Source organism: Culicoides brevitarsis, chromosome 1 (genome assembly GCF_036172545.1).
Source record: "Culicoides brevitarsis isolate CSIRO-B50_1 chromosome 1, AGI_CSIRO_Cbre_v1, whole genome shotgun sequence".
Taxonomy (NCBI): Eukaryota; Metazoa; Arthropoda; class Insecta; order Diptera; family Ceratopogonidae; genus Culicoides; species Culicoides brevitarsis.
In genome coordinates, this window is record NC_087085.1 from 6,788,349 (window position 1) to 6,815,002 (window position 26,654).

Below are 26,654 nucleotides of genomic sequence, written 5' to 3' on the forward strand. Positions count from 1 at the left end.
GGAAAAATGAAAAAACCATCATCATCATTCATCGCGAATGTCGGTGCTCCCAAATTACCGCCTTTATTGCACGTGTTCTTGACTTTGTGCTCGACTACACGAACATTTTCCGAAATTTTCGACTGTACCGCTATTTTGTTAGCGTATTACAGAAATTTTACAGTATGATTGGTTACGTTGGTAAGGGCTTGCGATCTGTCGCGAGATGCAAATATTTATTCTAAAAAATAACAAAGTCTGTAAAAGACAAAATATCAAAAAAAAAATATAAATTTTACCATTTTATGATATGAAATAACCATATTTTTTACTTTTTTGCACTAAATTCTTCTATCGTTGGCTTACTTTCAACTTGTACTTACACACACTTTTCACATGTATCCTCTTTCAATGGAGGATGACAATAACACGCTTCGATCGGTAAGTCTTCAATACGAAAGTAATGCACGATCCGTTTCATTTCATGGTCAATAATACGCTAACAGATATAACGGGTGAAGGTGAACTAACAGACTTTACATGTCCAGATAAGAAGAAACAGACCAAATTTATGTAATTTTATGTCATTTTGTGATGTGTCGTTTTATGGTTTAAGTTTCTCTTCAAGATATTGACTCGTGCTTAAAGTAGATTAAAATGCAAATTGAATTCTTGTTAGGCCGCTCCAAATGAAAATAAAAAATGAAGTCTAAAATTTTGAGATTTGCTATTTTAAAATTAATTTTATAAAAAATAAAAATAAAAAAAAAAATTAAAAAGAAGTTAAAAAATTTAAGAAAAAATTTTATAAAAAAAAAAAAAATTTTTAAAAAATTTTTTTTTTAAATTAAAAAATTTTATGAAAAACAAGGGCGGATCCAGAGGGGGGGCAAGGGGGGCAATTGCACCCCCCTTTGAAGCTGAAAAAGCACTAAAAATCACAAAAATGACACAAAATTTAACAAAAAAGGTGATTTTATATAGATTTGCACCCCCCTTCGTGGTCCGCTGATAGCCCTCTGGATCCGCCCTTGATGAAAAATATTTACAAATAATATTTTTGATGTTTTTTTAACTATCTACTATGAGATTTGCTATTTTTATATTAATTTTACAAAAAAAAATTTAAAAAAAATATTTTAAAAAAAATTTAAAAAAATAAAAAAAAAATTAAAAAAATTTAAAAAAAAAATAAAAAAAATAACTGTCAAAAAATTTTGAAAAATAAATTCAGTAATTTTATAAAAAATATTTTTAGAGAATAAAAATCATGTCAAAATATGATTTTCGAAACAAAAATTAGTAAAAATTGAAATTTTTTTTTTAATTTTGAAAATTTCTTGAAAAATTATGAAAATTTACCAAAAAACTATCATGAAATTTTTATTTTTTTTTTATTTTGCTCCATTGGATTTTGACTTCGAAAATGGGGCATCGGACATTATTTTTGATTTTCATTTGGAGCGGCCTTATTATAAATGCATTCGCGTCATCTCAAATGTTGTCAGCTGAAATCCGATCAAATACACGAGACTTTGTCATATGTGAAGATAAAACAAGTTTTCCCATAATGCATCGCTGAAGCTCCATTTATGGCAATAATTCAATTGAATTTTATATTCAATAAAATTATCACTATAAATTATAATAGCTCAATAACTTTAAACGTTCATTGCGAGGCAACTTCTTCGCTTCTCCGACAACAACTGTTCGCATGTAACAACATTGAACCATAAAAAGTGATTTAAATACCAGATTTTGAACAACTACTGAAAGAATGTCGTTTCAATGAAAATCGTTGCGTGAGGGAACTCTTCCTACGCGTATTAACTTCTCTTTTTTTTGTACGTGTGCATCATGCAGTGCAATGCAAGTCCAAAACATGTACACGAATAAGTATAGATAATCAATCAAACACTTTTCAATCAGCTCAACTCAACGTTCAAAGAGAGCAGAGAAACATTATAATTAGATTAACAGAGAAAATCTTCGACGTCGCGTCTTGTTGTGTTATTATTATTACTTGTCGCACTATCTCGTTATTATTTCCTACACACGTTACAAACATTACAATTGAACTAAGCAATATCCCATCAGTATTGACAAGAAACTCGTTGCGCGCGGATGGTAAATAGTTGCATGCACTGTAAAAAAAATAAAAGAAAAAAAAATAATTTAATTATACAAACTGTTTAAAATACGAAAGTCAATATCAAGTTCAATCGATAGTGTTAAAAAAATGACTTTTAAAAATAAAACATTTTTTTGGCAATGAAAAGAATCCACACGAAGAGTTATTTTTACATCAGTTGTTACATCAGCAGCACGAAGATCTTTGAACTAAGTAGTACAAGAGAGAAAATTCAAAGACAAATTGAGTGTTATATCATTTTGCATTGCCTTCTTAACATCATGACAAATTCCAATTGAGACGTAATAATATGCTCGAATAATTTATTTGACACACCTTAACTTCGAACTGCAAATAATTGCAACGGAACAAAACAAAAAAAAAAAACAAAGGCAATTAAAAAATTTCACAAATAAATGTTTGCTGTTTGCAAAAACTTTGATAAATAGACTACGTGTTTCACATCAGTTAATGCAAGTTGATGATCTCTCTCTGTGCCTATGAAGTTTCCATTTAATTTAACATGGAATGAAATGAGTGAAAACAAAAGTTTCTGATGTTTTTACTGAAGTTGTTTTAAAGTAAAACTGATGTGAAGTTTGAAACAGTCTGTGATAGAAAAAGACACGAAAAAAATGGAAACTTGCGGTAAATGATTTTAAATTACTTGAAAAAAGAAATTTTTTAAAATTTTTCAACTTAAAAAAAATAATTTAAAAAAAAATTAATTTAAAAAAAAATTTCAATTTTTAAAAAAAAATTCAATTTAAAAAAAAAATTTCAATTTAAAAAAAAAATTTTCTATTTTTAAAAAAAATCAATTTTTTTTAAATTATTTTTACTTCGAAAATCATATTTTAACATGAATTTTCTTCTCCAAAAATATTTTCCATAAAATTATTAAATTTATTTTTCAAAATTTTTTGACAATTATTTTGTTATTAAATTTTGTTTAAAAAATTTTAATATGAAATATTCTGAAATTTATTTGAAATTAGCAAATCTTAAAAAAAATAGTTGAAAAAACATCAAAAATATTATTTAACGCTCAAAAATTATTGAAATTTTGTCATTTTGTAAGAAAATAGTATTTCAAAACTTTTTTTTTATTTTAATTTTCAAAAATTTTGAACTTTTGAAAATTTTTTTGATATTTGACATCTTTTTAAGACTTGGAATAATACATATTTGACTAATTTTCGTCACTTTTGTGATGTCCTTTGTTTTGTCGAGATTTTAATTTTTTTTTTAAACAAATTTATTAAAAAATTTTTTTTCTCTTTATTTTCAGAATTGCTTTCAATTTGGGAAAGTTTGTTAGATTGGAGTGAAAATACTTCCGTTATTCGTCAATTGCAAGAAGAAATTGATGTACTTAAAGGTTCCTTATTGCGTCTCGGCTCGCAATCTTACTGTTTCGATTCAGAAGAGTCCATTGAACAAGCAATCGAAGATTTGAAAAATGAACGTACTCGATTGGCTTATTATCGTTCGAAGATGTTGAAGATCAATGCTTCTGTTCAGCGATGGATCACGCATCAAGAGACTCGAATGGCGAAAGAGAAAGAAATTCAGCAGAAAATGGGAGAGGAACAAAAGAAGGAAAAGGAAGTCAAATTAGCGGATGATGAGCAGTTCCATGAACAACTGAAGGAAAGCATTACGGAGATGTATGGCATTTGGGATCAAACAGATGAACGATTGACGAGACGTTTGGATGATTTGGAATCCGCTTTACAAACATGGCAACAGTTTGAGAGTGGATTGAATGAGTTGAAAGAAACGTTGGACAAAGACAGAGGAGCTATTTTTGGCTTTAAAGGCGCTTTGGAAGCAGGAAGTGCTATTCCAAGTGAATTTGTCAGTAATGCAGAAGCTATTGCGAAACTTTTGCAAGTTAATCCTGACAATGATTTGAAAGTAAGTTTCAATTTTTTTTTTAATAATAATTTTCTGATGTTCAATTTTCCTTTTTAGGATATTCTTGCTGAAAATCCTCTTCTTCCCCCGGCAATTTTGCAATATGGAATTCGTCCTCCGAGTGCAGGTTGTTCTTCTGACAGCGGAATTTCCGATGACGGAGGATTATCTGAACGTGAACGTCGTTTAGGTACATTACGTCGTCTCGCAAAACAACTTGAGAGTGATTTAACGCCCGGTAGCGACGCTCTCAAAACAATTGCTGATCGCATGCGATCCGCTGAAGCCGAATTACGTACCTTACAAGAAACTTGCCGAGATCTCATTCTCAAAACGACGGCGTCTCACAATCAGTTCATCGAATCGATGAACAAAAACGCTCGTTCTCCGATAAACGTACAAATCCCCATCATCGCATTTGGCAAACAAAAGGCGAAAGGTAAGAAAAAGAATCGAGGAAAGCGTTCGCCGCAAAATAGTCTCGTTGCTGGCGCAGATTTCGACGTTGAAGAACTCACAGATGAAACAGATGGCGCCGCCGTTGTAGCTGCTGCTGTTCCATCGACACAATCGAGTTGTTGGATGAAATTCTTCAAATATGCTGTGCCGATTCAACTTGCGTTGCTTGCTTTCCTCTTGGCAATGTACGGGCTCGAGCCTCATTCGTGCGATCGCATGAACAACTTTCAAAATAGCTTTAATCCTCAACTGAGATACGTTCGTGGTCCTCCGCCGATTTAAAATTTTCCTCTCCATTATTCAAAAACGCATATCAAAAGCGAGTACAAAAAAAAAAACAATTTAAGATCGTACATGAAATCATTATATTACTTTCGCATTTATGACAAAATCAATCATTTTTTTTATCAATTTAAACTTTAATCATCATATATCCTTAAAAAAATATATAAGAAGTAAAGTTAAAATAGAAAGTACGAAGAATAATCTTAAATTGAATAAGTTTTTGAGCTTAAGCTTGGCTAAGTTTTTTTCCAAAAGTTTGGGCCTTATAAAGTGCCTCGTACTAAAAAAAACTTTCTTTGGTTCATAATAATTGAAAAAAAAATTAAATTTTATAATGAAAAAATAATTAAAATTTATAAATTTTTATATTCGCAACGCGATGACGACTCCATTTCTGTACTATTAAAAATTTTTCTTTAAGGTTAATATATTATAATTTAAAAATTATTATTATTTTGTTGAATAAAATAATGAAATCTTACGCGTGGTATTCTTATGATTGATAACTTGTGTAAATATTTTTTTGTATCCTTTGAAAAATATATTTACTTACCATTTATTATCACAAAATCATATATATTTATTAGTTATAAGTGAAGATAATTATAACCTTTTCTTTTTTTTCTATCAAAATATAATCATTTACCATAAATTTTGATTTGAACAAAATGAAAAACGTTTTTATGCAAAATATGAACAAAAATTACTTTGGATACTTAATAAACTTGAGTAATTTTATTAAGAAAAAAACTAAATTTCTGTCTTTTATTTTTTTAAAGAAAAAAAAAGTTATTTGAAAATAAAATGAGGTAAGTATTTTTCTTAAAAATTTTTAAATTAAAAATTATTTTATTTAAAAAAAAATAATAGATAAAATTATAAAAAAAAATATAAAAAAGTTTTAATTTTTCGCGTAATAAAAAAAAATGATGGAAAAATAATAAAAAAATTAAAATAAAAAAAAAAATAATTTTTCTCTTAAAAATAATTTTATTTAAAAAAAAAATAATAGATAAAATTATCAAAAAAAATATAAAAAAGTTTTAATTTTTCGCGTAATAAAAAAAATGATGGAAAAATAATAAAAAAATTAAAATAAAAAAAAATAATGTTTCTCTTAAAAATAATTTTATTTAAAAAAAAAATAATAGATAAAATTATAAAAAAAAATATAAAAAAGTTTTAATTTTTCGCGTAATAAAAAAAATGATGGAAAAATAATAAAAAAATTAAAATAAAAAAAAATAATTTTTCTCTTAATAATGTCATTAATGACGCATTTATACATGTAAATGAAAATAAAATTCTAAAAAATTAAAAAATATCAATTTTTTAAATATTTTTTCAATACTCATTTATATAAAATTAGCGTTCCGTTGCGTTTTTTCTATCAATTTTTCAATAAAAAAAAAATTAATTACCTTTTGTACACGAACGATTTACTTTCGAAAAAGCTATTAAATAACCATACTGACCTGAAATAATGATAAGAAGAAAATGAAATAAAAGACTATTTTTAATAATAATATTGATTTGCCATTACAAGAAACAAAGAAAGTCTACCGAAAACAAAGAAGGGAGGTATTTATTATTTTATTCCTAAATATATCGATTGTGTTCAGATACATTTTTTTAAATAAAATTAATGTTACACCTTCCTACTGATCATTTGTTCTTGAGTTTGGCTAATCGTTTTTATTAATTTTTTTTTACAATTTTTTTTATATATATTTTTTTGAAAATTTGAAATAACACGACTGACAAATTAATTTTGATTGCTGCCTTTTTTTTCTATGAACGTTTAACAATCAATCGACTATGTCACTAAATATTAATCTCTCTACTTGGTAAATTAAATATCTCCGCTTTGTCCTTTTCCTTTTTTATAAGCGTTTGTCACACAATCTCTGTTGTCTTTGCTCATCCGCAAAATAAATCAAATAATTTCGTCATGTTAATAATTGAAGCTGTGATAAGTTTTGTTTCTTTGTTGTTGATACTTTATGCACGTTCTGGATATTATTTTTTGTTGTTTTGATATTATTATGTTATTTTTGTTGTTATTATTGGGTTTGAATACGAGTGCATCATTTAGAAACCATGAACTTTGAGTTGATCTGATTTTGCCAGACCAGCTTTCGTGAGCCACTGACAAATATTTTCGCGTTGATCTCCCTGTAATTGCAACACTTCACCGTATTCGGCGTGTTCAATTACAGTTCCGTTACAAGCAAACTCCTGCAAGGTTGAGAATGAAGTCATAGGTTAGTATTTAAGTAAATACATATATATCATGTATGTGAAATGACGTATGTCGTGAAAAAATGTGTAATCCAATATGGCGATGTGAGTTCCTTTTTGTGTCTTTTTTGTACTTTCTTACGTTCGTAGTTTGAGAAAATTCATTTTGCGACGCAATTTGACTTTTCTCACTCGAAAAATCGAAGAAAGTAGGTTTCGGAGCACAAAAAGAGGTCAGACACGACACCAACGCATGATTTCACAAGGCCTTACCTTCTTGCATGCACGAACAATTTTCTTTAGATCATAATCCTTGGATAATCCCTGAACTGTTGTGAGTGTTTTCCTGCCGTTACGTTGTTGGATTCTTATGTGCACCAACCCGTCTTGCACATCATCCTCGGATCCCTTACTTGCGTCTGCAAATGGATCAAAAGTTTGTAAATTCTGGATGTTGGACATACGATTTATCAACGTTGACTCGAATTTAATAATTTCTGCGATGCACAAATGCAACAATTGATTCTTCAAAATTTATTTGGGTAGCGAGATGAGCACACGATGTTCACTGAGATAAAATGTGAAGAGAAATTTCAAGCTTTAAATAGAGGACTTGCGAACGATTAGTCAGAGCTCTTTTGCTTTTTGACACAATTTTGAAGCGATTCGAATGTACATTACAAAAGCACTTCACAAGTCATTCCGTAATCGATGAAACATTCAAAAATTAAGACCGTTTATTGAAACAAAGAAATTTTAACAAAAAACATCATTTCGGTGAATTTCTTGTCTTACTCCCAACTTGACAATTTTCAAACTTTGTAACTGTTTGAAAAGATACGAAGCCAATTCGTGTCTATTTTTAATCTTAACATAATCCTTCATATGCAAATATCTCAAATTTGAGGCATTTCCAATTTTTTCGAACACTTTTTCTGTCACAGCAGGCAGTTCGTTAATTTTAAGTCTCCGTAATTTCCGTAAGCCTTTACAAATTGCTTCGATAGACTCGTCTTTTAACTTGTTGCAATAATTAACATTCAACACTTCAATATTAGGACAATTACTGACAATATTTAGAATTGCGGCGTGATTTATGCGTTCACAACCTTCTAAACTCAAATTTTGGAGATGAACCAGTTTGAGTTCCTCGAAAGCTTCTTTTGTGATCGAATCGTAATCTAAGGCAAGATATTTCAATTGATGCAAATCAACAATTGCTGTTTTTAATTTTTCCGTTTGAGCTTTCGATTTTCGTCGAGGTCTTCCTGTGATAGCGAAATCCGTTATCTAAAAAAAAAAATCATAAATAAATATTTAGTTTAGGCTGTTCCAATTTTTTTTTCGAACTTTTTGTCCCAAAAGATATTTTCCAGAAAAAAAAAATTTTTTTCAAACAAAATGACAAAAATAAACAATTTTTGGTCATTAATGAATATTTTGGTTGATTTTATGGAAAATATTGATAATTTAAAATTTATCTCAGAATATATTTTCAAGGTTAAAATTTAGACCAAAAAAATAAAAAAAAAAAATAAATAAATAAAAATAACTGTCAAAAAAATTTAAGAGAAGGAAATTCATGTTGAATTTGGTTTTTCAATACAAAAATTCTTAAAGATTAATTTTTTTAAAAAAAATTTTGAAAATTTCTTGAAAAAATATGAAAAAAGACCAAAAAACGGTCAATTTTGATAAAATTTTTAACTTTTTTTTTATTTTGCCCCATTGGATTTTCGACTTTTAAAATTTTTCGATTTTTTTTTTTGAAACAAAAAGTTCAAAAAAAATTTTGGAAAATTTAAAAAAAAACTCACCATTGGGCTTGTAATTGTAAAATCTACGAGTTTTGGCAGCTTTTCGCATATTAAATGCACATGTTCGTCTTCAAGCTCACAATCTCGAATCTCCAAACGTGTTAAGGCTCGATATTCACAATTTAACCAAACGGGCGTATAAAGACCATAAAATTTACTTATCACGAGTTCTTTGAGCGTATAATTTATGGCAGGTACAAGATTTTCTTCGTTAACGAGAGGCCAAACCTGATGTTGATGATCCATCGAATCCCGAAAGACTATCGACTCTATCTTTGGCAGCAAATGTAACAAACCTGCTTCAACTGATGGAAAAAACGAAAAATTATCAACTTCAAGCCGTTTCAAATTTTTCTGTTCTTTAATAATTTCAATCAAGTGTCCCCATTCAAGCTGTTGGGCAGTGTTAAGTCGCAATTCGTCGAGCTTACATTTCGATTGGAGGAATTTTCGGAAACAATCGTATTCAGCTTCACTCCATTTCCAATTTTGCAATGCTGTTCCGGCAAATTGGGTAAGACACAAATCACTCATTTGAACGAGTCTTTTGTACTTTTCTAAATTTTCAGGTTTGTAATCTTTTTCGAAGAGAATCCCTTTCAGCGTGGCAGAGTGTCGTTCGATATAAGGCAGTAAAGCATCATAAAATTGCCTTTCCTCGGAGCGAAAAACATCTAAATTGCGTAAATCAAGCACTTTTAGTTTCGGCATCCAATCTAAGAATTCAACAAAACTCTCGATACGTGCCTCAATTGGACCGGAAATTTTCAAATGTTCGATTGTTTTTAAGCCTTGACGAATTTTAGTCTTTTCCTTATCACTTGCATTCAGTATCACAGCAAATCCCTCATCGAGCTCAATGGAAAGTGTTTTCAAATCGCAACACGAACCAATGACAGCGACAATGTTTTTTGTTTCAACTTTCCGGCATTTGTATTTGAGCGAAATTGTTTCGGCAAATTTACAAATTCCTTCGAGAAAATCTTCATAACCATTTCCGAAAGTTGTGTCATAAAATACAACTTCTCCAAACACTCGATGACTTCCTTCGAACACTTGAACAGGATCTGTGTTTTCATCCAAATGAGCAGCTCGTAAATTCAAGCGAAAATCATTTTTGAATCGTGGATGAGTAGATGCCTCGTAAAAGCAGTTAATTCGCCATGATGCACTTTGACGACGATCAACAGGAAGATATGTTAAAATTTCTACAAGTATCTCCAAAGGTAAGTCACTAATTTCCATTATTTTTTATTGAAATTAAAAGATTTTTAAAGAAAGAAGTTTTTATGTTGTGAAATGTTGTTTTGTTATGGCATTTGACAGTTCTGACCATCAGCTGACGTGCCCCAGCATGCAAAAAAAATCCTGCCATAAAAATGACCCATGAAACATTTCTGAAAGAAAAAAAATTCAAAATTATCATTGCTGAATAAAACGTTGAAAAAACAAACTTTTGATGGATTTCAAAGCTAAAAGTTAATAAATATTCATTCTAAAGTTGATTTTCATTGATATCTGATCGATTTTTGATCAAATAAAAAAAAGTACGATTTTATCATATGAGGAGCAAAAATCGTACTTTTTTTCTCAAGTCAATTTTCAACCAACTTTTGATGGGTTTCAAAGCTAAAAGTTAATAAAAATTCATTCTAAAGTTGATTTTCATTGATATCTGATCGACAAATAAAAAAAGTACGATTTTTCTGAGGAGCAAAAATCGTACTTTTTTTCTCAAGTCAATTTTCAACCAACTTTTGATGGGTTTCAAAGCTAAAAGTTAATAAATATTCATTCTAAAGTTGATTTTCATTGATATCTGATCGATTTTTGATCAAATAAAAAAAAGTACGATTTTATCATATGAGGAGCAAAAATCGTACTTTTTTTCTCAAGTCAATTTTCAACCAACTTTTGATGGGTTTCAAAGCTAAAAGTTAATAAATATTCATTCTAAAGTTGATTTTCATTGATATCTGATCGATTTTTGATCAAATAAAAAAAAGTACGATTTTATCATATGAGGAGCAAAAATCGTACTTTTTTTCTCAAGTCACTTTTCAACCAATTTTTGATGGGTTTCAAAGCTAAAAGTTAATAAATATTCATTCTAAAGTTGATTTTCATTGATATCTGATCGATTTTTGATCAAATAAAAAAAAGTACGATTTTATCATATGAGGAGCAAAAATCGTAATTTTTTTCTCAAGTCAATTTTCAACCAACTTTTGATGGGTTTCAAAGCTAAAAGTTAATAAATATTCATTCTAAAGTTGATTTTCATTGATATCTGATCGATTTTTGATCAAATAAAAAAAAGTACGATTTTATCATATGAGGAGCAAAAATCGTACTTTTTTTCTCAAGTCAATTTTCAACCAACTTTTGATGGGTTTCAAAGCTAAAAGTTAATAAATATTCATTCTAAAGTTGATTTTCATTGATATCTGATCGATTTTTGATCAAATAAAAAAAAGTACGATTTTATCATATGAGGAGCAAAAATCGTACTTTTTTTCTCAAGTAAATTTTCAACCAACTTTTGATGGGTTTCAAAGCTAAAAGTTAATAAATATTCATTCTAAAGTTGATTTTCATTGATATCTGATCGATTTTTGATCAAATAAAAAAAAGTACGATTTTATCATATGAGGAGCAAAAACCGTTTTTTTTTCAGACACAAGAAAAGACACAAAGTTCAAAATTTTACCAAATATTTTATTTATTTTCATTCATTCAAAAGCATGTTAAAAGTTCTATCAATTTTTGTATTTATGTAGTCAATATGTTTTGTTAATACATTTTTTTTTAATAATTTTCAATACGTTAGAATGGAAAATGTAAAAAATAGAGTCTTGAAATGCAATAATAATTATTATTATTTTTCATCTGACAATTCCTGTTTTTTCGCCTTTTTTTATATTTAATATTTTAATATTTTTTGTTTAATGTTATTTAGTACATACAGTGATAAGAAGAATTTTTTTCTCTCGTTTAGTGTGCAAAAAATGTAGATATATTTTAATATTTTTCATCTAACTACGATTGATTTGTTCTGTAATTATTAAGGTATATACAATGAGATCTCGTATAATTTTTTATTTTATTTTTAATTTTATTAACAATAGTTTTGTTAGTCTTTTTTTATTAACTAAACTGTAAGTTTATCAACAACATCATTAACTTTCTATTTTTTTCTGCTTATTGTTTTATAAGTTTTTGTTCAATGATTTGATTAAAATGCCAAACTGTTACATTTTTCTCAAATAAAACATAAGAAAAAAATAAAACAAAAAATATAAAAACATAACACATCAAATTGATTGAACATACAAAAGATGTGAATTAAACAAAATAAAAGCGAATAAAAGGAAAGTTTATCATATGAAAAAATCAAGAGTAAAAAAAATTTTAAATAATAAAAAGTAAACAATAACATACCATTAAATTTTTTTAACGCAAAATAATGAAAATAAACATTTTTCGATATTTTATTTATTATTTTATTTAGATCAGTTTTTTTTTATTATTTTCTAACGTAAAATAAAATCTATTTACACCATTACTAATTCTTCGTCGTTTTTTATCGTTGCTAATAAAACGCTAACTAATTTACATTTTTTTTTATCTATTTTGTTCTGTAAGTATTGTAGTACAGTAATAAAGTCACTCAAGTCACAGTTTCGGCGTTTATCGCCAGAACATCATAAGTCTAATAAAAATAAAATTTATTAAAAAAGGAACCAATTCGAAATATTTGTTTATCATTATTATAACTTTTTTATATTGCTTATAATTTAGTTGTTTTTAGTACTTGAATTTTAATTTTATATAATATTTACACGTTTTTTGTAATAAAATTTTAACAAAAAAAAAAAATATCTACAGTTTTTATAATTTATTCTTTGATATGATTTTAATATATAATTTGTTCTTTTTCATTCGATAATTTTTTAGAACTTAATAAAGAAAAAAAAGTAGGTACAAAAAATTTTTATAACAATTTTAATTCATTTAGTCAAAAAGGCAAATCATAAGTAGATTAAAAAAGAGCAGTTTTGTGTGAAAAATGTGTTCTATTTCAATTAATTAACAAAACAAAAAAGTGTATCAGTGTGAAATTTTTGCGCAATTATCTCGGCTTTAAATAATAAATTTCATTGCTAACTATTATTATTATTAAAATTTTCACAGCATTCATATATTTGTCGCTCGTATAAGCACGATGCCACACATATTTAATAGATAAAATTACATTTTGATGAGATGCGCAAATGCATTTTATTTTGTTTTAATGGCAATAAATTATCTGTGAAGTTGCAATAAAAGCGTCGCTTGCTCGTCTATCTGTCAAATGTTGGTGTGAACAACGGGTTATTATTTATTATGATTACATGCTCTTGACCTAAATTATGAGTGAAAATAAATAGGAAAGTTTTAAAAAAATTATCATGATCACATCCTTTTTCATATAACTTATATATATACAATGACTCTAAAATCGTAAAATTTCTACATCGATTTGTTATCAATAATAGCGCTTTTTGCTAATATTGTTGCTTGTGTGAATGCTATTATGGTTGTTGTTACGCGCATTGAGTCCATTTCGGATCGGCAATTCCGGCGGAGAATCGGGACTTGCTGTGCTTCCGAGACTATTATCATGACTCAATGTGCTATTACTATTATTGCTACTACAAGAATTACTTCTACTGTAATTTTTATTGTTATCTGCCTCGGCATAATGATGCTGTTGCTGCGACGACGAGCCTCGACGATTGCTCGACGGATGAACATGAGGCAATTTATTACTACTATTACTGCTATGAACATGCGGGTAATGTCCGTTAAGTGTGTTTGTTTTGTTGTTCATCGACTGAACAAAGTGTTCCTGACTAAGACGAAGAGGGGCAAGGGTTTGTGTGTTATAGGATTGCTGTTGATGCAAATTCGGAGGCATCGGTGGGGTATAATTGGGGTATTGTTGATGCGTTTGTGCAGGCAATGTCGAAGGAGACGCTTGCTGTTGAAGGAATGTCGTTGTAAGAGTCCCATTGATGTTGTTGAATTGAAAACCGCTGTTACCGCCTCCGCCTCGTCGAAATGGCGGAGGGGCCTCTAGCTATAGTTCCGTTACCGGAATCGCCCTGACACCGCAAGGAGAAGCATTGTAGATGTGTGCAGCTGCTTGAACATCGCAATTATTCAGTGTTGTTCGCAAAACATGCGGATGTCTCGCCATATATTCTTCATCGGAGAATGTTTTTTGATATTCACGTTCCTTCCGTTTTTTCTCGCCATTTCCAAAACCCCCTTTTAAAAACTCCCAAATGCGTTTTCGACAACGAAATATCAACAAAGCAAGTGTTGTTCCAATTGCTGCAATGGCAACTAACAAAGCTCCAATCATCGCTTGTCTCTTTGGATCTGTGTGATGACAACCCGGCAAATCGCTTGTGACACTAATTAACGATGCGCCGCGCAAACTTTCGGGACTTGCACAAATTACAGTTCCTTCATTTGAGCTTACATTCCGTCCCATTAGCACATTGCGAAGCCATAAAACTTTGCAATCACAAACGAATGGATTTTCACTTACATCAAAAACTGTCAAGTCATTCCATGAAAATCTTCCTTCGCTTAATGTGCTGAGAGCATTGTCTTTTAATATAATACTTTTCAAATGTGTCAAGCCATTGAATATTCCATCTTGAATGTCGACAAGCACTTTATTCTTTGCAATAACAATACTTTCCAGATTTCCATTTGATGCGAAAGCTTCTGCCTCAATTCTCTTCAACTTTGTTGATCCCGTAATTATGATGCTTCGTAAGTTCAAAAGACCCTCAAACGCATTATTTGGAACTACTTCAAAGTCATTTTGACCCAAAGATAATTCTTCTAATCTCGTCATTTGCCGCAGCTCTTCTGTTGGGATTCGTATCAAGCGATTGTCCGACAAATCAAGATTTCGTAAACCTTCCAAGCCAGAAAATGATCCCAAAGTAATGTTAGCTAATGCTGCGCCTTGCAAATTAAGGCTATTCAAACCTTTGAGTTCTTTGAACGCATCTTTCGGTATCGTTGAAAAGGAATTAATGCCCAAAAAGAGTTCAGCAAGACTAGATAATGGCATGAGAATTTTCGGATCGACAACATTCAAGTTGTTGTCATCCAAATAAAGAACTCGTAAATTTTGTAAGCCCTCGAATGCCTTTGGTTCAATTTTATTGATGCGATTTTGACCCAAATTGAGTTCTTCCAACTTTTTCAACATCTGAAAGACGTTGTTGTCGAGTTCATCGAGAAAATTTCCCCGCAAATTCAGAATGTTAAGGGACTCCAATCCAATGAACGTTCGATTGCTGATCGAGCCGACTTTGTTGTGATTCAAATGCAATTCTGTCAACTTTTTCTGATATGCAAACGTTTGTCCCGGAATATTGAATAAATGATTATAACTCAAATCCATGTAAACAAGTTGTGCGTAAAATTGGATTGACGAATCTATCGTTTTAATCTTGTTATTTTTGATGATGAGTCGCGTGATTGACGGATTTAATGCGATTGGTAATACATCTAAGCCGCCTTGACCGCATGTTACAACCAACGTATCGTCGTTACACTCACACGACGACGGGCAATTCGCTAATGCGTGAACTACCAAACACGGCAACAGCGCACAAACAGTAAACAATGCAATGCTAAACGAATTCATCCTTGTCATCTTCTTCGTTTGTGTGTTGAGACCTGCAAAGAAACACGAAAGACATCATTAATAATAAAGTAAATTCATGAATATTTTTTTTGGGCGAAAAATTATTATTATTATTATATTAGTTTGAAGCTGACGACGTACTTTTGTTTCCTAACCTAATCTAAATATAATTAAATTCTCAGAAATCGTGAAAAAAAAATGGTAATGATGATGACGATATTTCCGCGCGCGCAAAGTAAACCAAAAAGTAGGTACATGTCATCAATTTTCAGACAAATTGCTAATATTTACATTGCTTCCATTTGTGTTCTTTGTTCACATTTTGCATTTGTCATGAAATAGCTTTTCAGTCCTGAAGCTGTAATTTTCAATCATTCATGTATTTATACTTCCAATTAAAACACAAAACTCAACTTTGGGGCTTGTAAAATGTTTAAAATAAACTTAAAATACGAAACGACGACGACAAAAAATTTAAATGTCTCTCGATGGTCCCATTAGATTGCCATCCAACTTGCTCATTTGTTGCGGCAAATTTTTCGGCGACCATCAACATTTAAATGCTCGTCGATTGTCCCCGCAAGTACCATTAAAATCTATATTGCTTTATAGTATTAGTTGTGCATGTTTCGCGCAGTACAACGTCGAATGAGTGTCAGAAGGAAACTTTGTGCCAGAAGCTGTTAACCTTTAATGGACAATAATTTACCTTGTAATTGTATGCAAAAATAATTATTATCATAACTTGACTCCGAAAAAAAATAACAAACAATTTATCACGTTTTTCATTCATTCAAATTGCATTGAATTGTGTTTTGTACATGCAAACAACTCCAGATTTAGAAGCATACATGCTCATTGTTTTTGTTGTGTTATTTTTTTTATAAACAAGTATTTTGTTTTTAAGTACAAGCGACTATAAGCTTCTTTTTTTATAATAAAAGAGGAATTTAAAACAAAAGCAAACAAATATTAAATTATTGCACAATTATGAAGTTTTACAAAGAAGAACATATGAGTAACAAATGGAAGAAAAATCCGGATGGAAATCCGTTTCGTATGTTTATTTTTCTTTTTTTCTGTGTATTAATAATTTTTATTAATATGTTTATTGATATAGCAGTTAAAAAATTTCAAGAATCAACAAATAGAAGTTTATAGAAAATTTCTCATAAAAAGGTTCATATTTTTTTCATATTATTCAATTTTAAACCATAAAATATTTTTTCACGTTTTTTTACGTAAAATTTTTATTTTTTTATAAATTTTAAAGTTTAAGAACCATCAAAAAAATTTTCATTCATTTTCAAAAAATCTCTATATTTTTTTTTAATTTTCCTAAATTTTAATCCTGTTCCGTCCCAAAACTTTTTTATTTTAAAATAAGGGCTCCGTAGATTCAAAACATACATGGAATTTTTTAAAGGTACGCTCATCAAAATTAAAAATCAACTTTCAAATGTTAAAAAATAAAATGGGACCCTCCCAAAATTTAAAAAAAAATAACAAAATTGACAAAATTTTTACTATTAAAGATAAAATTTTTGATAACTATTTCAAAGAACTTTAACAAAAGATTTTCAACAAAATTATTTTATTTTTTAAATTTTAAGAAAAAAATTTTTTACTTTTTAGAAAAATTTTTTTAAAATTTTTATTTTATAAATTTTCTTAAAATTTTGAAATCTATTTCAAATATTATTTTTTAAATATTTTTTTTAATAAATTTTTTTTTTTAATTTTTTTTAAAATTTTTTAAAATTTTTTTAAAATATTTTTTTAAAATTTTTTTTTAATTTTTTTTTTTTAAATAAATTTTAAGCTTGAGAAAAAATTTATATAAATATATGGAAAATAACACCCGTTAGATTCGCATACATTTTTTAAAATTTAAATTGAAAAACAAAAGTTTAGAAATATTTGTCTGAAATTTGACTAAATAATTTTAAATGATCTTGACATTTTTTTCAAAGTTTTCATTATCAGATGCATAAACTAAACTTAATCGAAAAATGAAAAAATGAATTTTTTGAATGATTTTTTAATTTTTCAATTAAATTCAGTTTTTATACATAAAAACTTAAAATAAAAATTTTCAAGCTCATTAAAATTTATTTAGTCAAGTTTTAGAAAAAAAAATTCTAAACTTTTGTTTTTCAATTTGAATAAAAAAAAAGTATGAGAAACTAACGGGTGTTATTTTCCATATATTTTTTTTTCATAAATTTTTTGTTAAATCACTTCCAGTAAGTCACCTATGGACTACTTTACCTGTCTCACAAACATGCAATGCATTTTTTGTATTTTTTTTTTTTTTTTGAGAAAGCCAATGTTATGGCATGCCAAGCCAAGCCAAAGTTCAAATCGTAATCAAACAACAAGTCAAATAATAGAAACATAACAATGAAAAATAGTTTTGTAAGCAATTGCTTTTTCGTTTTCTCGACTTTTTTTTATTTAACATTTTCTTTTTGATTGCCTCTTTACCGTACGTTGCATGCACATAGAGTCATATTTCCGTCATGATGCGGTGCCTTGCATAATATAGCTCTCTTTTTGCTGCACACACACCACACAATACTATAAACAACAACAAAAACGAGTTCAGACCGTAAATGGAATGGTAATTTGTTGTTTGTTGCGGGGAATCTATAATATGCAAAAATGCATCTTTTTTCGTCTATTTTTTGTGTGTTCATATCAGAAAGAATGTATTTGTAGTTGTTGTTGTAAATATAGAAAAAAAAAAAACGTTCGTAATTCCTTTGTACTATTTTTTCTCCGTCTCTCTGAGTGTGCAAAACGAATAAATAAAAAATAAGGTAAAAAGCATAAAAAACTAACAACAAGAAGAAAAATAGTTTTGTGTGGCATGGCATCGTACGGAAAAATGGAATAAAAAAAGGCAAACCACAACATCATTGCTTTTATTTAAATGAGAAATTGGTTTCAATTTTGAATTTGAACAACACACAGCTGAATGAATTGCATTTCGAGTGTGTTTGAACAAAGGAATATTTTAAGCGGAATATGTGTTACGTTATTATGCTTGCCTTGTCTTAATATTAGTTCGTTGCTGAAGTAAAGTAAGGCAAAGTAGTAAAAATCACAGGTACAGTCTTTAATTACTGCTTTTAAAATTGTTTCGAGAGTAATGTTTCCTCTTTAGTTGAAAACAATTTTAATTGTATATCGTGAGCATAACTTTGTAGGTACTTAATCCTATCGAATTCAATATATATTTTACAACGAAGAACATCTTAACTCCATTACTATCATCTCTCTCTCGTCTAAATAGTTTGAGCGACTAAAAGGTAAAAGTTTTCATGAGTTAACTTTTAAATGCTGCTGTTGATGTGCTTATTATTGTTACTTGTGCTTTCATTTCCTCCCTTGATTTTAACTCATAGGGGGAAGTGGGGCCAAATCATAACTGGGGCTACTTCATAAATTGCTTTTTCGCCTATTTACAAAGAGCGAATCAAAAAATTTTGTTCTATGAAAGGTGCAGTTTTTCACGCACTTTAAATACACAGAAGGCATTTCGCCATTTCGGAGAAAATCGAGAAAAATTGTTTTTCGGACCTCAAAGTAAATTTTTATGAAGTCATAAAACTAGTTAAAACTTCAATACAAAGAATGAATAAATTTAAAATGTCATTTGGCGTCATCCATTAAAGGCGTCGGCAAAAAAAGGACATTTTTTGACCCCTACCCCCCCTATAATCGTAAACCGTCGAAATCCAACCCCCCTAATTAACGACGTGTTTTTTAACATGACCCCCCCCCCCTCACTGAAAAGGAAATTTTTAGTATCAGATCAAATTTCAATGAAAGCTCGTGAAAAATTTGAAAAGAAAAACTCAATTAAATGAAAATTTGAAAAAAAAGATTACTAAGTCTGAAATACTTCAAAAATTATTTTAAATAATTCAAAACGAAAAATTTTTAAACCGTGAATATGGCATATTTTTACGACGTCGTACATTTCTGTTTACCCCCCTCGTCGGAATCCGTCGTAAATTTAACCCCACGGTTGGGGCACATTCATAAAAATGACTTTTTTTACTAAAACGATCATAACTTTCCCCAAATTCTCTAACACATTTTTGAAAAAAATCTTTTGAGCTTTTATTTTTCTGTATGCGCATAAAATTCGAAAATTTGATGACCCCTCCCCTTAGTCTCTAACGTTTCACAGATAAAATAAATGTAACAATAACGCTGATAGGCAAATTATTTGTAACCTCAATTATTATTACAACACACTTCATATATTGATTAGAAATCATCTCTGAGGCAGCTTCTCTGCATTTAATATTGCTGGATATCCAATTCAATTGCATTTACATGCAAATGTTACACAAACCAAGTACATGCGATGCAAAAAGTAATGACAGGCTGACAGCGGACAGTTATTTTGTAGGGCATATTCATGAAATAAATTCACAAGAAAATATTCCAATAGAATTACATGCGAAATTTATCTAGACAGAAAGTTTTTAAATGAAATATAAGAACTCATAAAAAATAACGGAGTGTTGCAGTTTAATTGAAAAGACACGATTTGTATTAGTTTACTTTAGTGTAGTCATAGAACACTGTCAGTTTGAAATATTTTACGCGAATTCCGTTTTCGTATTCGTTTTTTTTTACGACAAGAGACCTATGTCAAGTAAAGTTAATCAACCAGGTAGATATCACATACATGGCTGCGTATTATTGATTCAATTCACGTGTTACTTTTGATTGCCCTCTTTTGAGTAACGAACGTTCTTGTTGTTATTGTTCGATACGTGAAAGAGCAAAACACACACGGAAATATTGGACAAACTTTCATCTTCTTGATTACTTTTACTGATTTTTATTACCTTAAATAGCGTTTATATATTATCTCCAAGAGTTACAAACAACAAAAAAATATAATAAAATGAGTTTTTCATGAATTTAGATGAGAATTTGTTTGCTTTTTTATTAGTTTTCCTGTATCTCAAACCTTTTACTGCGCTACAAATGAAAAGTTGCGAAAATAAAAAGAAAATAGGTAGAGGAAATAACATAAAATCACAAATAAAACACTTTGATGTCCAATCATCTTTAACATGATATGTCGATCAAGACACACGAAAGATAAAAAGGAAACCAATTTACAATAAAAATTGACAGACCAACCATGTTTTGTCTCAACATTGTGTGTTGGCAACACTTGTAACGTAAGTAGATTGATGAATCATGCTCTTATAAATATTGCATTAATACATCATTGGATCATTAAATGATTCAGGTGCTTTGGCATGAATAGCAAATAACAAAAGATGAGGGCAAGGTTGATTAATTACTTTTCAATGGATTAATTGTTCAAATTTTTTTTTGTTCGATTGGGCGAAGTGTGTTTACTTGTTGAATGCTCTCTGAGGTTGTTCAAGGATGGAAATCAATAAAACGACAAGTGTTTCCGAGCAGCAATAAAAAATGTTCAAAAATTCATGACAGTCCATTGACACTAATTAAAACTGTCGAAGACGTCAACTCAAAAAGATTTCAATCTAACTTCATTGTCCGTCTCCTCCTTTAATTCCTTTGAAAAAATATTTCAAGAAACAAGTTTCTTTGTAAACTTGTCACATGCAAGAATTTTTATCGCTATACAATGCAACAACAACGAATGTTGTTTCAAATCAATGCAATCTTTGCAAATTCAAACACAGAAATGCATATAAAAAGGTTTTTGAATTCTTACTACATTTACGCTCATTTTGCCTTTTATACAATTTATTTTTATATCATGTCAAGGTTTTTTGTCGCTTCTATTATAATATTTATGCAGATATTTTCAACTTTTTTTTTTATTTCGTATTCGACGAAGGAATGGAATTATTGTTTGCTCAACGTTCGCTTAACATAAATAAAGAGCGCAAAATTGCTCGGAAATTCAATAAAATGCCAAAAATTAAAGCGGGATTTATTTAATCATCACAAAAACGAACTGATGTTGAAAGAAGACGAAGTTTCAGAAGAAGCATCTTTTCATTTTTATGTTAATATCGAAATTTCTTTGTCACAATAGCTATATTGAATTATAATTTTTTATTGCTCTCAAAAATTAGAAAAAGTAAGATAAATATTTTATTTTGAAATAATAAATTTGAAAATTAATTTTATATATTGTTGATTTTTCAAAATATTAAATATTGTTAAAAAAATATTAAATTTTTCTCATTTTCAAAATTTTTGTAAAAAAATTCAAAAACTAAAGAATTATTTTTAAATTTTTTTTTTGTGAATTTTGAATTATTTATTTATCTAATTAATTTAATTATTTGTTAAGAAGAAGTATTTATTTTTTCTAATTTTCAAAATTTTTATAAAATATTTTTCAAAAATTTAGAATCATTTATAATTTTTTCCTTTTTATAGGTCGTTATTTTTATAGATAGTGAAATCGGAAGCGTTTTTGATATTTGTATCGGCCTAAACAAATGTTATCCGCCATATTGGTTTTGGGAGAAAAACAATAAACACGAGGTTCGTATAATTTTTCACTTTTTAAATATATTAAAGGCTTTTTTAAAATATTTTTTCATTAAAATAGGCAAGACAAAACAGAGGACTAACAGGAAAAGATGAAGGATGAGACGAAAATCAAAGAAAACAGACAAAAAGAGGGAGATATGATGACACGATGGATCAAGATGATGGAGATCACAGAAATTTAGGGTAAGTTGTCAATTTCAATAGAATACATTGTAATTTGGAACTCTTTGCGACAATTTGCGTTGTCAAAAAGAGTTCCGAAAATCTTTTTTTTTAGCAAAAATAAAATACAAGAGGAAAGATGAGAGAATCGCATCGTGATCAACGACTTTGACAGGAAGTAAGACGCAAAAAAAGACAGGAAGCATTAGGATCAACGAAATTGACATCGACAGGAAAACGAGTAAGTTCTTGAATCTTTTTAGTTTTAAGTAGAATATTTCACGCACTTTTCGTTAGGGTAGCTTTTAAGTTTTTTTCAGCTAGAATTAAGTTCAGAGCATTTGTCGCTCTATAGGGAAAGTTTTTTTTTATTTTTTTTTAAGTCAGGGAAAGCTTCAATTGTTTTTGTAACGGGAATTGTGTTCCCCAATAGTATGTAAGGGATTCTGCTATAGAGCGTTAGGTAGTTTTAAGTTATCGCAGGAAATAGAAAAGTGCGTTTTAGCTCAGGTTAGTTAGGTTCTTTCAAAAAGTGAAGAAAGAACTTTTTGTCAGCAGTATTTGGGAATTATTTCCCTCATATTGCAAATTTTTGAAGACGAAACTTACCTTTATTTAAAAAATTTTCCGAAGACGGTACGTCATTTAGCTGATTTTTGTTGTCAATAACAGCTGAAATGAAAAAGAAAAAATATAAAATAAATTAGCATATTTTATAACTCATAATTTGTTTATATTTTTATCTGAAAAATTCCGCGTCATAAAATGGAAATCAATCTGATTCTAAAACATCGATGGTATGGTGTGCGATTTGGAATGTTATGTAACAACAGTTTAATAAAACAGATTTATGAGATTTTGTATAAAAGAGAACGGCAAGCGAGATGAAGAAAGACAAAAAAAAACTAATAAAATTAATTTTAGGCAATTTGCAATAAAAGTATGGTGTGATGAGATGAGATGATGGTTATCATTGCGCGCGTTGTGTCGTGACTTGACAGACGAGAAAGAAGAATAAAGATAGGACATAAGAATGGAATTAAGCGTTGCGGTAAAGCTTCTTATTTTGTGAAGATTTTCGCATGCTCTACGGAAAGTGCACGATGAAAATGAATGGGAGATAAGAAGAAAATAACAAACGATAAAAAGAAAAGTCGCGCGTCAATTTTGAACGTACACAAATTGTAATGCCCTCATTATTAATAATATATCTGATGTTTAAAGACAACATTTTCGCTTAAATTCTATAAAATTTCTTTAAATCGAAAAAAAAAGAAATCTGAGTGAGTTGAGTTGATAACAAGAGAATCTGTCAGATAGATGGAAAATTATAACAAAAACTTTTGACCAACTTTCACCCACAAGTATTTTAAATCCTATAATCAGATTCTCGTTTATTTTCATTCCATGTTGGATGTGAATCTGAGTCGCATCGCATTGTATATGATCGCCTTAAACTTCTTCTTGAAGAAAAGGATTTTCTTTCACATTTGAATATCTCTCACACTCAAGCACATACAGTTGCAACCAAAATGCAATAACACTTTGACGGTGAGAGGGCCATAATACAATTTAAAGTAGGAAAAAAACAGAGCATATAAGGCAATTTATGGTGTCTCTTACATCTTGAACTCGCACATGGCACGACGACGGAAAGGAATGAATGGCAAAGATTTTTACTCGAGAAAAATAAATTATATGTAGACTCACACAGAATGAAATAGTTGAAGGAAAAAGAAAGAAGAAGAGTGAGGTGCTAGATATCTTATGTATATAGAGGTACAAGTCATGCATACAAAATTAGATTGACATAAATCTTTTTAAATTGGGGTTTTTGTGCCTCGTCTCCTTTTTTGCATTTTTTAATGTATCTACGGAGATTTTTTTTTTTTTTTGCTTGAACTTATTCGGGAAAATGAAGCAAACGAAGAAGAAAGACAAACAGAGAACCGATAAATAGGGAACATTCTTTTTTTTCCCTCCATTTGAAGAATTTGTTAAATTTGTGGCTAACATTCACAATGACCTAAAACGACGTTCCTTCGTTAATGAATCACTTTTTCATTAAAGTTGTACGAAAAAAAAATGAATGAAATCTCATTATCCAATTTAAAGGCAATTTCATGATTCATTCAAAAAAAAAAAGTTTTTAGGGTTAATTTTGGTTTGCTTACACAAACGAGAGATCTCATGACAGAGAGCATGAAACATGCAATCCATAAGTCCCTTAAGGTGTTTTTCAATTTACAATTTCGACAACTACAGACACTCTTATTTACATCACTGAATCGTGTACGTTGTTATTGTAATGTAATAATAACAATAACAATTCAAAATCATCGCACAAATTACAAAGTGCACTCGCTTTTTTATGCCTTTTTTTTTGTTTGCAAAATCGAGTTAACATGTGCATTTTATGTCTCAAAGGCATTTTATGTTTAATAATAATAAAGAAAATTATCGCTCGTTGTTAATGACAAATGTTTTTTCCATTGGTACAGTGCAATTTTTCGCCGTTAATAATCTTGAATGAAAACCATGAACATTTCTCATGCTCTCAATTATTTGCTTCAAGTTGTGACTGATGTGAGAAATATTTTCGCCTTGTGTTGTGAATTGTGCTCCGAAAGAATAATGACGATGACGCATGACGAAACATTGTGGTTGTTCGAAATTCTCTCGTCTGTGGTTTTCTTTAAAAAGTGGTTTTCTTCCTACTATTTTCTCTCTCTTCCATTGAATATCTTCTGACATCGTCGATGACGATGAATGGCAACAAAACAAACAAAATATCACCATTCTGTCAAAATTTAATGATGATGTCGATGAAATATTTCGATAGAGTTTTATTTTTAATTGAAGTTCTTTTGTCTTGAAATGCCGTGTGTCGTTTTCAAAAGAAAAACGAGAAGTGAATGACTCAAAACCACAAAAGACAATTTTTAGTTAAAGTTTCAGTGTTTCAATTAAAAATGGTCATTTGATCTTCTTATTGACTTTTAACAAAAAGCATCAACTCCTAACGAATGCAAAAACTTCAAATCATTCAGGAACAGTGGTATGCGCAAAAGTCATTTGATAAAACTGTAAACTCCAACAAATATGGTTGTGGTAAAAGTTTTTAATGCAATTTATATTTTAATCAACACTTTTGTTTGTGTTCAAATTAAATAATGCATATACCATGCATATCCATCCCTCCTGTGGCAGTAGCATGTAGAGAGAAAGAAATGATAATATATACAAGTTTAACATTTTACACCATCTTTTTTTTTTAACCTAGTTAGTCGTCAGCGCAATGGTAGGTGATTGTAAATTTCTGCACAAAGTTTTCAGTTGAATACTACTTTGTACACTGAAACGCAAAACGGGTTACAATAATAAAACTTATCTATCTACGAGAGATTTTCTATTTTTACATTTTTGCATTAATTTTGACTTAACTTTTTTCATTGTTTTTTTTTTTCGGAAAAATATTCAGACATGACACGACAGTCGACTGACAGTGTTATAAGTTAAATGAATTCTTATCTGATGTTCTCTGTTTGGATGAAAATTGTGTTGCTCAAAACGAAAATATTCAGAGAGAGAGTCAAGTAAATGATCGTTTAGGGTGTCATTTTAATAAATAGCCTTAATTAAGCTGTCTGACAACACACGTCTCTAACCATCGCTTTATTCCTCTTTTTTTGCGTTTGCATATTTTGTTTGAGTTTATTATTTATTTAAAAATCTCTTCGTTTAAGCCTAAAACTGAAAAGAGTAGACAAGTAACGTGTCCAAGTTTTAATTTCAATTCTAACACGTATGCCATCAATTCTATTCAATCACTTATGTTTCCATAGATCATAATATAACATATATCCGAAAGTTCTACAGTTTTTCCAAACACGAAACTTTATCTTTTGAGTTGCCTACTTTGTTCCTGTTTCTTTGAGTATGCGTTCGTAAGTCTAAAATGTACAACGAAGCATTAAAATATTTGCCGCACACAATGGAAAATAAAACCCTTTGGAAATAAACAACTATTTATACGTAAATTCTGATGAGATATGGACCATAAATCTCTTTGCTTGATACTATTTGAGATGTGTGTGTGAAATTCGTTTGAATTACCTTGTAAAATTTTCCATATAAACAAGAAACTTTCCTCTCGAACGTATTATTCGTTACAGTTGTATGCAAGAACAACTTCAAGCCTTTATGAAATTTTTAAATTTATGAAACGATAAGATTTTCCCTGTGTATTGCATTGCATGACAAGACAAACACAGCCACATTAGAAAAAAGTTTTCAATTCAAATTTTGAGTTTTCTATTGGAAATAAATTGATAAGAAAACGAGAACTGTCTAAGAAGTAAAATACTTGCAAGAGGATGCAATTTCTTGTAAAATTTTAGATTAAAAT

At 29.3% G+C, this 26,654-nt stretch overlaps 4 protein-coding genes across 4 annotated transcripts in view; 1 reads left to right on the forward strand and 3 right to left on the reverse strand.

The window, feature by feature from the left end:
* The window catches only part of LOC134827499 (klarsicht protein), a 72,350-nt gene extending 67,113 nt beyond the window's left edge, over window positions 1–5,237 (forward strand). Inside the window, exons 11-12 of the mRNA XM_063840170.1 lie at window positions 3,402–4,030; window positions 4,088–5,237. Of these exons, the coding sequence (XP_063696240.1) occupies window positions 3,402–4,030; window positions 4,088–4,771 (1,313 nt within the window). The 3' untranslated portion in view covers window positions 4,772–5,237. The remainder of the gene's footprint in view (window positions 1–3,401; window positions 4,031–4,087) is intronic.
* A 1,279-nt stretch (window positions 5,238–6,516) lies between these two features.
* LOC134828016 (eukaryotic translation initiation factor eIF1) lies at window positions 6,517–7,630 on the reverse strand. Its single transcript, XM_063840962.1, has 2 exons — window positions 7,289–7,630; window positions 6,517–7,012 (listed from the first exon to the last, which is right to left on the reverse strand). Exons 1-2 carry the CDS (start codon window positions 7,475–7,477, stop codon window positions 6,866–6,868), a joined length of 336 nt encoding a protein of 111 aa, XP_063697032.1. The 5' UTR covers window positions 7,478–7,630; the 3' UTR covers window positions 6,517–6,865.
* Window positions 7,631–7,680: 50 nt separating this feature from the next.
* Window positions 7,681–10,137, reverse strand: LOC134828013 (uncharacterized). The gene is made up of 2 exons (XM_063840948.1): window positions 8,833–10,137; window positions 7,681–8,305 (listed from the first exon to the last, which is right to left on the reverse strand). Exons 1-2 carry the CDS (start codon window positions 10,075–10,077, stop codon window positions 7,772–7,774), a joined length of 1,779 nt encoding a protein of 592 aa, XP_063697018.1. The 5' UTR covers window positions 10,078–10,137; the 3' UTR covers window positions 7,681–7,771.
* Window positions 10,138–12,355: 2,218 nt separating this feature from the next.
* LOC134827133 (leucine-rich repeats and immunoglobulin-like domains protein 1) overlaps window positions 12,356–26,654 on the reverse strand; it is a 39,870-nt gene continuing 25,571 nt past the window's right edge. The window contains 2 exon segments of the mRNA XM_063839682.1: window positions 12,356–15,582; window positions 22,856–22,918. Of these exon segments, the coding sequence (XP_063695752.1) occupies window positions 13,361–15,559 (2,199 nt within the window). The 5' untranslated portion in view covers window positions 15,560–15,582; window positions 22,856–22,918 and the 3' untranslated portion in view covers window positions 12,356–13,360.